At 47.1% G+C, this 10,220-nt stretch overlaps 1 protein-coding gene and 1 non-coding gene across 2 annotated transcripts; both read right to left on the reverse strand.

The window, feature by feature from the left end:
* Positions 1-4,711: 4,711 nt before the first annotated feature.
* Positions 4,712-9,147, reverse strand: RPL39 (ribosomal protein L39; the record flags this gene model as incomplete). The annotated part of the gene is made up of 3 exons (XM_058536611.1): positions 4,712-5,315; positions 7,447-7,550; positions 9,043-9,147. Coding segments are annotated over 3 exons (258 nt in total), but the record flags the coding sequence as incomplete, so codon positions are not given.
* Positions 5,817-5,949, reverse strand: LOC131401542 (small nucleolar RNA SNORA69). Its single transcript, XR_009217736.1, has one exon. It is a non-coding gene; the product is annotated as a small nucleolar RNA SNORA69 (small nucleolar RNA).
* Positions 9,148-10,220: the final 1,073 nt, after the last annotated feature.

A 10,220-nucleotide genomic window follows, 5' to 3' on the forward strand; every position in this document is an offset into this window, starting at 1 on the left:
CTGGAGACTGAGACCCGGTGAGAGTTCCACCTGTGGAAGGGACGCCTTGCCCAGGACGTGTGATCCTTGCCCAGCTGTGTCGATTGACAGGACTCTCCCGGCAGTGGGGCGTGGATGTTGTGAGTAATTGATTTATTGTGAAGTAATTGATCTGATGTGTTCTCTTTTCCATCAACCTGGTGTTTCTCTTTCCGGTTGATTTGTGTCATTTTCCTTCAATCGATCTGGTGTTTCCCTTTCCAATCGATCTGATGTTTTTTCCTTTTATTATATGACCTATTCGGATCTGCTGCTATCTCAGCCGATGTGGATGTTTTCCCTTTCCAGTCGAGCTGGTGTTTTTTCCCTCTTATTATTTGACCTATTCGGATCTGTTTGCAGACTATCGCCTTTACTATCCTCTATATAATAAAATATACCTTCAGTCCATTTGTTTGGAGTGGAAAGTTTTTTTTACGTCTCCGATCGAATCCCCAAACCTCTCATAACAGGTGTCTTCACACAATGGAACACTATACAGCAACAAAAACAAAGCATCCACAACGGCACGCAACAACTTAATCTCACGTGACGGTGAGTGAGCAAAAGACACAAAGGTGCAAACTTTATTATTCCACTTATATAAAATGCAAAGACAGACAAGACTAATCTTCTCTGTTAGACGTTAGGACAGTGGTTATACTTGGGGGTGATGGTGAATGAAAGGGGGCCCGAGGAGGGGCTTCTGGGATGCTCATCACGTTGTTTCCTGATCTGGGTGGTGGTGACATGACTGCATTCACCCTGTGAAAATTCATCGAGCTATTCATGCACGATAAATGTACTTTTCTGTATGTATGGTTATATTTCAATAGAATTTTTTTTTAAAATAACTTTTAATTCCAGTACTGACAGTAGTAGGGGTTTTTTTTGGGGAGGAGAGGTTAATTAAACTTTCTCTTTTTCTCTGCTTATTCTAGAAAACGATTCTGGTCAGACCTATGCTGCTGGTGCTTGCTTTTTTGGTGTGTTTTTGTATCATTTCCCTCACTGCTATTATATGCATCCTTGTCTTGATAAAACATCTTCAAAACATCTGTATTATCAGCTCTGCTGGAATCTAAATTATTCAAATTGATGGAGATAACAGTTTCATTTAGGGTCAGGCTGAGAGCCTGTCCTGTCCTGCTGCTCCTGCCAGTCTCCATCAGCACCCTCGGCCATGCAGCCCCAAGGGGCCTCATCAGTGACTGTATTTCAAGGGCAGGCGCCAGCCCAGCAGTGTGATGAAGGAGGTGCTCCTACAGAGGTTGAGCGGCGAGAACAGTGCCATCCCCAACTCGCGGCACGACTGAGCTTTCATGATCTGAAAGCTTTCAGATCCTTTCCCTACGGCCTTAAAACTCCAGCCACCTACTCACCGTGTGCGCACACACACACACACTGGTTGCCTCCTTGTGAACCTCGGTGAGGCCTTTCCTATTATCCCCATGTTAAGGCACACATTTTGTACTGCTCTTGCTAACTTGCATATCCATCTCCTCATTCACTCATTCATTTACTCATTCAATAAACTTACTTACTGAGCACCTCCTTTGTGCCAGATGCTGTTGTTAGGTGAGAGCAATCAGCAGTGAGCAGGACAGACCCTCTCCTTGGAGAGTTCAGTCTAGGGAGGGAGGCATATGTCAATTAACCACACATATTCCTTTAGTTACAATTGTGAAGGAAACCTACAGGGCGATTTGAGAGGTACTAAGCAGAAGGACCTAACTGGATTGTGGGGAGAGGAGCAGTCAGGGAAGGACTCCCTGTGGAGGGGAAAAGTAGGTTGAGGCCAGAAAGATGAATGGAAATTCCCCAGGTGAAGGACAACATTCCAGATAGAAGGAAGAGCATGTGGGAAGGCTCTCAGGCAGGGGGGAGCTTGGTGCTTTGAGGGACAAAGAGACCAGTGTGCCTGGATCCAGCTTAGTGAGTGAAGAGGTAGGAGCCACACCGTGCTCCTTTTGGGCCATTTTAAGGAGTGAGATTTATCCCAAGAGCAGTGTGAAGTGGAGGAGGAGGGGAGTGGTGTGCTGAGCAGATTTTTCTCGAAAAGCTTGCTCTGTCTGGCTTCAGTGCTATTAAACCCGAGTTTCTCAACCATGGCACTACTGACACTTTGGGCCAATAATTCTTTGTTGTAGGGGGCTGTCCTGTGCATTGTAGGATGTTTGGCAGCATCCCTGGCCTCGCACTACTAGCCATCACTGGCACCTCCTCTCTCCCCAGTTGCGGAAACCAAAGATGTCTCCAGACATTGCCAAATGTCCCCTGGGTGGCAAGATCGCTCCTGACAAAGAACGTACCAGACCATTTATTTGGTTCAGCCCACTTAGTTTTCTCTGATGATGGTTTGCCATCTTCCCTCCCTCCGCTCCTAGATACCCATGTATGACGTACACAGGCACAAACACATGTGCATGCTGTCGTGACTGTGACACCCTTACAGGCCATACTTGCCTCTGGCTCCCCAAACACCCACCAACGCTCTGCACAGGCAGAGGCTTGATATTCGCTTCTCCAGAATATAACACCAGGGAGGCGTAAATGGTTAACATTTCACCCTGTTCTTTCCAACAATTTAGAAAATCTACTCCCTGTTCAATCTGGTTCTCATCACCATTCCTGCTAACAGCAGCTACCTGGCATGTTAAGCACTTAAACTGTTAGTTGCTATTAGCAGGCATGGGAGTTGCACAACCTTTTCTCATCCATAAAATGGGAGAATATCTCGTGGAGTTGATCCTTTACAGACATCATTCAATCCTTACAAACCGGAAGTAGTCAGCAATGATTCTGGATAAGTCTCTTAAGAGATCAAGTTTCCTCAACTAGTTCAGTGATGGAGCTGCGATTCAACCCGAGGCTTGAGTGCAAGGCCCAGGACTTTAACTCTTAAGTCACCCTGCCTCCCTTCCAAGGCCTTTAGGGGTCACCCTACTCCTCCAAGGTAGAATTCTGGAACTAGAAGGGAACCGGCAGCTGACCATCTCTGTTCCAGATCTGCCTGACTTCTCCCAGGAAGCCCTGCCCCTCCCCACCATCTTGGGTCCCTGTCTTATTTTAGCTTTATCCAGCATATAACGCTTGTCTGCTGGCGAGGGATAAACACCCAAACTTTAACCCTGCTCACTCTCCCTTCCTCTCCTCCTTTTCCTCTAGTCAGGCCCTGAACCAAGTGCTTTACTCCATCATTACATTTCACCCTCACAGCCCTGAGGGAGATCCCCTTGGCCCCACGTTGCAGATGATGATGAGGCTTACAGCTGGTGAATGGTGAAGAGCAAGATTGGAATCCAGACTATTCAGTTGTGTCACACTTCAGACTCCCAACTCTTGACCACGCTGCTGCCACCTGCTTCTCAGCTGGGCCATCAAGGGACAGGCAGTATCACCAGAGCTGACTGCGGATCTTGCAAAAGCTGACGTCTTATATTGCACCTCTGGTAGATAAATATAAATCCTAAACATCTCAAATCTCCCATTCCTCCCTTCAGGAAGCACCGATTTAGTCCTTCATATGAGGAAACGGAACCAGAAACTGTGCCCATCCGCCAGGCTCAAAAGAAACCCCTTATACAACGGCCAACCATCCTGGTGTCCATGTCATTTTCCCTCTCAATTCTAATCTTACCTATCACCTACTCAAGGTCTGTAGAGAAAGCTCACCTTGCCATTAGTGTGACCCTGGCCTTGTCACCTCCCTGGACCCAGTGAATATGTCACAACCTACCTTGAATAGTGAGACTCAGGTATTTCTTTTTTTTTTTTTTGTGAGGAAGATCAGCCCTGAGCTAACATCCATGCCAATCCTCCTTTTCCCCCTTTTTCTCCCCAAAGCCCAATAGATAGTTATGTCACAGTTGTATATCCTGCTAGTTGCTGTATGTGGGATGCTGCCTCAGCATGGCTGGACAAACGGTGCATCGGCGCGCGCCCGGGATCTGAACCCAGGCTGCCAGTAGCAGAGCATTCGCACTTAACCGCTAAGCCGAGGGGCTGGACCCTCAGGTATTTCTAATACTCCAAAATGGTTAGAAATTTCCCTGTCACACGACTGCCAGTTAACTGTATCAAGTCCCGCTGCTTTGGACTTGACTAACACTTTTAGCATGTTATCATTTACCAACTGCTATCCACATAGTGGCAGCTGTCTTTGAATGTGAAGGCAACACTGATGCAATTAGAGAAAATATTTGAAATCTAGGGGCTCGTAAAGTTGAGATGTGTTCCAAAGATCTGTTGGCAGCTCCAGGTTGCTGGGTTGGTTGGTATTCTGCAGCCCACTCGCAAATTTCTGGTAAGCACAGGGGTCCTTTTGAAGGACTGCAGTCATCTGAGCTTCCTAATGTGGTTGCAGGTAGGAACTCTTAATGTGCAACCCCCTCCACCACTTGCTGCACACTATACACAGCACCAACATCTCCTGCCACTTGCCTTTTCAGCTATGTCCAGCACAGGCTCCCTACAAGCTGGGTAGGGAGTTAACCCCAAACTTGATTCCCCTTTCCCTTGCTGCTGCAGTTTCACCCCAATTCCACAAGTAATTAGGGCACTTTTATTTCCTCCCACCTTTTTCAGACATTTGCTATGGCTTGCGTATTAGCCTTTTATTAGCCTAACATACCATATTTGTCTATCAACCGATTAATCCCAAGTATCTAGAACAGTGCCAAGTACATAAATGCCCAGTAAATTCAAATTTATTAAGTGTAAAATATTCTTTTCATTTCTTTCAACCATTTAAAAATGCAGAAATTTAGTTCACAGGCAGAACAGTTTGCCAATCCCCGGTTCAGATTCCTACTCTTATTGAAAACCGACATCACAGAAGAGCATATAAAGATGCTATTTAAGAATGTGCTACCCTCAGGTACAAGGGTGACACATACGCACTTCCCACAACATAAGGTGTAAGAGCCACTAGCCACACTCCAGATGCTGGGTAGCCAGAAAACATTTCTATCATTGCAGAAAGTTCTATTGGACAATGCCGTGTGAGATCTGGCAGGAGGGGGAGTTCCATACTTCACAAACCAGAATACAACAGCAGTTGAAACAGAAGGTCTCACATATTTATTACTGAACCAACCTACTAGTTCAGACGCATAGAAACAAAGAGTAAGAGCAATTCCCGTATAAGACACATCCAACTGTCCAGATAGTGGCGTTTCAGAGTGATATGCTAAGATGCAAGTGACCTGGAGACAGCATAAATATGTGTCAACTCAGCTGCGATTCCTTACAGACCCAGCTTGGTTCTTCTCCAATGTCTCCGCTTGGAGTTGTACCTACACAGAAGGAAACTGCAAGTTACAAAGGCAGTCTGACCTCAACTTAGCTGCTCACACTCACCACAAATTTTGCTTTTTAAGTACCATAAAATCCTTGAAAGGCAAAGGGTCCCGTTTCTCCTTCCTTTAACAAGTTTGGAGCTCTTTTTGGAGAGTAAAAAATGATTTGCTAGATTTATTTAAGAACTAGTCAAATCAATTTTTTACCTCTCAAAACGATTCCAGGCTAGGAAAACACACTGGTTCTTAACTGGGCAAGGAGTAGTAGGGACGCGCTCTCTCTCCAAGCCAAGGGTACACGCACAGCACCCACTTTTGACCAACAGATCTGGGGTAGATCCAGAGACATGTATTTGCACCCTTCCTTCTAAACATCAAAAACAGTCATTTCTACATAATGGGTCACACACATAAAATCCCCTCCATAATTTTTACAATAGATCAACACCCCCATTTCAATACTAAGGCAAATGATTTGCAGAGCTAAGGCCATCTCAGAATTGTCCATGTCAATCTGTCGTGATTTTACCCTCATAAAGGCGAAATCAAAAATGATCAACACAAGATTTTCTTTCAGCAGGATAATGTCAGTACTTCCACAAAATGAAGCACTGTAATTGCAACCTGCTTTCAATACATTTTAAATGTTGGAAGACAACTGAAGCAATAGCAAAATTATTCTATTGTGCCAATTCTCTGGGCCAAGAGTGTATAATCCTAAATACAAAATACCTTCCCAACTCTAGGAGACCACAGAGCAAGAGACTAATACTGATAACTGCAAGTACCCTCCATTGAGCTAGACACTGAGGTTTATATAAATCAGAGTTCTATGCTAGCTTCATTATTCTGAGCTCCTGAGCTTTAAAGTCTTTATCTTGCAAGAGGGACCCCACTTGCTAGGCCCATTCTACAGCGTCAGCTTAAAAATGCTTTGAAAATAAGAATTTTTGTAATAATATTTGCTATGTCCTCCTCTGTGGTCTTCTGGGCTCAATTATTTGGGAGAACCAGGAAATCTAATACTTCATTTTAAATAAACCAAAGTTCTGAAAGCTGTTAACACACGAGGGCTGTCAGCCCTTGGGCAAATCTGATTTTTGTTTCGGGTGAGGAAGATTAGCCCTGAGCTAACATCTGTGCCAATCTTCCTCTACTTTATACGTGTGACGCCTGCCACCGCATGGCTTGACAAGTGGTGCGTGTGTCTGCACCCGGGATCTGAACCTGCGAACCCCAGGCTGCTGAAGCAGAGCGCGCGAACTTAACCACTATGCCACCTGGCCAGCCCCTGCAAATCTGATTTTTGATGCTTATTTTTCTTCCCTTCAAGACCCGCCTGGTCTCCAAAGAGCAGTGGGGCTGAATGCCAGGCAGGAGACCTGACTTTTAGGTCTAGTCTTGCCTGGAGTTGGCCTTGATGACCTTGGAGGTCCTTTGTAGCAATTCTGGTAATGTCTTTCTTCCAAAACCATCAATTCAACTACTACTGCAGTAGAGAGTAATCTTCCAACCTTTAGAAAAGACAAACACTTCAAAAATGGATTGGGTGAGGGGTCGGTCCTGTGGTGTAGGGGTTAAGGGCGCGTGCTCTGCTGCTGGGGGCCGGGGTTCGGATCCCCGGCATGCACTGGTGCACCACTTGTCAGGCCATGCTGTGGCGGCGTCCCATATAAAGTGGAGGAAGATGGGCACGGATGTTAGCCCAGGGCCAGTCTTCCTCAGCAAAAAAAAAAGAGGAGGATTGGCATGGATGTTAGCTCAGGGCTGATCTTCCTCACACACACACAAAAAATGGATTGGGTGAGCAACATGGTCTTGCCCACTGGAATGTGTAATGAGACAGCCTTCCACCTTATGTTCTAGCTCAGATGTGAGCCAACCAGGAAATTAACAAATATCAGAGGAGTGTCTGTCCCTAAGCCCAGCTGTGGGCTGGGTACTGTCCAGAAAGCCAGAGAAAACACATTAAAAAAAAAAAAGAAGAAAGAATTTCAGAATAATGGCACAGAATGAATCGGAATGCATATAACTTTCAATTGTATATTTATGCCCAAAAAGTAATCTTAAATTAAAAAAAACAAAACAAAACAAAAAAAAAAAAAACAAGGGGCTGTGGGGTCCTTACCTGATTTTATTACCAGTTTTCATTCGAATCCATTGGGGAATGGGACGATTCTGCTTTTGTTTCTTGGCCAGGAATCGCTTGATCCTAAAAGTCTTGTGAGAAGACTGGGAAGGAAATGCAATCAATTTAGACAGCAATACCGGAGTCAAGAACTCCATCAATGCAACAAACATTTGATTGTTCAATACATACCAAAAACAATCCTCTCTATGCTAAACCCATCCCGCCCTTTGCTTTGGTCCTCACAATTTCTCTGGAGGCAAATACCATAATTCTCATTGTTCAAATAAACATCAGTAGAGTCAGGGACGTAAGTAACCTGCCCCAAATCAGAGTTTTACTGTGCAGAGCTGGGATTCAAATTCAGGTCCTCTCTGCTCCAAGGCTAGGGTGCCTTCCAGTCTTCCCTGCTCACCCTAGGACTCGGGACACCACATCCGAGATGGCTAGGACTGGGAAACTTGGTTTTCACGAAAGAACACAGCTCTTGGTCAACCAGAACCTATTGCTTGCAAGTCAATGAGTTTCAGTGCACTACTTTGTAAAGCAAGGGTACCTACTTTCAAGGGTCACTGAGAGTAAGAGACAAAGTCCCCGTCATTCGGTAGATCCATTCTAACCCACTGACCATTTTGGTATTAACCCTAACTCTATTTAAAATGTCACTTTTTCAAGGATGACTTTCCCAATTTCCAGTTGCATTTCTGGTTTTCATCAACTTGGGTCATCTAAGCCCAACCCCAACCACTCTCCTCCCGCGTTTGCAGGACAATCCGGAGAAATGGCAAGAGTGCTGGTCTAAGGTCTGGCTAATCTGGCCCAACACACGCTTGCATAATGATAGGGGCCGTTATAAACAAGGCAAAGACAACACTCCTCTCTCCCAGCTCACAGCCGTAAATTTTATGTCAACTAATAAACCTTTAAAACACCACATACTGATTCTCTCCATAAACAATTTTAATTTCTCAGGGAACTATCACGGGAAAAACCCACGACACTGTCCGCGGCTGGCGTTTTGCGGAGAACGCCCTTTCGGCATATAGATTCACAAAACCGCTTCTTCCAGGCCCTTCCACGGGGTGCCGCTCAAGTCCCTGAAAAAAGGGCTAAAAAGTGCCGTAAGCTCACAGCGTGGTATGTTCCTGGACACCAGGGTAAAAAATTTCCGACACCCAGCAGCCCACGTTTCTTTGTCGATACCCAGCACGCCCCGCGTGTTGCGGGAGCCCGCAGTCGGGCCACGACTCCTGGGGTGTCCTCTCCCCGACTTTTCTCCCTGCCCTAGAATCACAACTCGCTCCGGGAGAAGGGCGAAGCGAAGCGGGAATCCCTTCCCTCCTGGGCGGCGCCAGGAGCAGAGGGCGCCCCCTCGGCCCTCGCGGCGCCACCGAGGCTCGCTCCTTCCCAGAAGCTTGTTTGCTCGCTAGCTTCCCACCAGGCCCGCGGACTGGAGCGGTCGCCAAACTCGACCTTCTCTGGAAAAAACCTTAAAAAGGCTCCCGCACTTCGACGCAGCCCACGGCGCCGGCGAGCTCGCGGAGATCCCAGGTCTCGCGAAGCCACCCCGGAGCGGATGGTAACGGATAGACTCACCATGGCGAGGACCACAGTCAAGCGCACGCACCAGGATCGCGGAGAAAAAGGAAGAAGCGAGCGGAAGGACGTAGTTAGAAAGCGCTCCGGAGGCGGGGTTTGGGAGTGACGTCACGCGCCGACCACAACCTCCTGTCGGCCCCACCCCCGCGCGCGCTTCCGAGAGGCCGTGGGAAACCGCGCTCGCTCGTGCAAAATGGAATTCGCTTTGCTTCACTTCCGTGAGTGGGTGCCTCAGGGGCCCGTCAGTGTGCCAGGGGCAGCCTGTTTCGTGGGTGAGGCAGACAGCCCGTGATAGATGCCAAAGCAGAAACCCTTCCGAAAGCACAGGAAGCACAGTGGGCGGGGCTTACGTCAAGGGAGCGCGAGGGAGACGTCACGTCCGAGCGCAAGGGACTTCGGTCCTGGGTCTGGGAGGGAGCGCGCCGAGGGGCGGGGCTGGCCACGCCCCGCCGGGGTGGCCTGGCGGGACAACTTCCTGGCCTTTTGTTGACTGCAGGGAGTAGTTTCCACCTGGCTGGGCGGTGCGGGACTGGAAATCACAGTGATGTTGGAGGAAGCAGGAGAGGTCAGTGGGGGCTGGACTAGCTGGGCCCTGTAAGTCTAGGGACGGCCATGGAGCGTTAGGCTGGGCAAGAGGTTGCCAGTCAAGGTTTAAGCTGAGTTCAGTGCAGAACCTTTTCCTTGGCTCCTAGGAAGCCCAGACTGACTGTACTGACTGTAACCACTTTGGCAAAATGTACAGGAATTAATGGCATACTTTTTGGATGTTAATGATCCCCATTTTCATCTTTTTCTTCTCCCCTTTTAAAAACAAAATCCTCTGTATCTTTGCAGTCACCTCAAGCATTTTTGCACCAATAGATTAAGGTAAGGGTTTTTAACCTGGGGTCCCCAAAGAGTCCATGTATAGACTGCAAAATGAACTTGGACAAAAAAATCACAAATTCGGTAGCCTCTATGGAAAACGGTATGGAGATTCCTCAAAGAATTAAAAATAGAGATGCCCTATGATCCAGCTATCCCACTACTGGGAATCTATCCAACGAACATGAAATCAATAATCCAAAGGGGCTTATGCACCCCTATGTTCAATGCAGCATTATTCACTATAGCCAAGAAGTGGAAGCAACCTAAGTGTCCCTCGACTGACGATTGGATCAAGAAAATGTGGTATA

This window comes from Diceros bicornis, chromosome X (genome assembly GCF_020826845.1).
Source record: "Diceros bicornis minor isolate mBicDic1 chromosome X, mDicBic1.mat.cur, whole genome shotgun sequence".
NCBI lineage: Eukaryota > Metazoa > Chordata > Mammalia > Perissodactyla > Rhinocerotidae > Diceros > Diceros bicornis.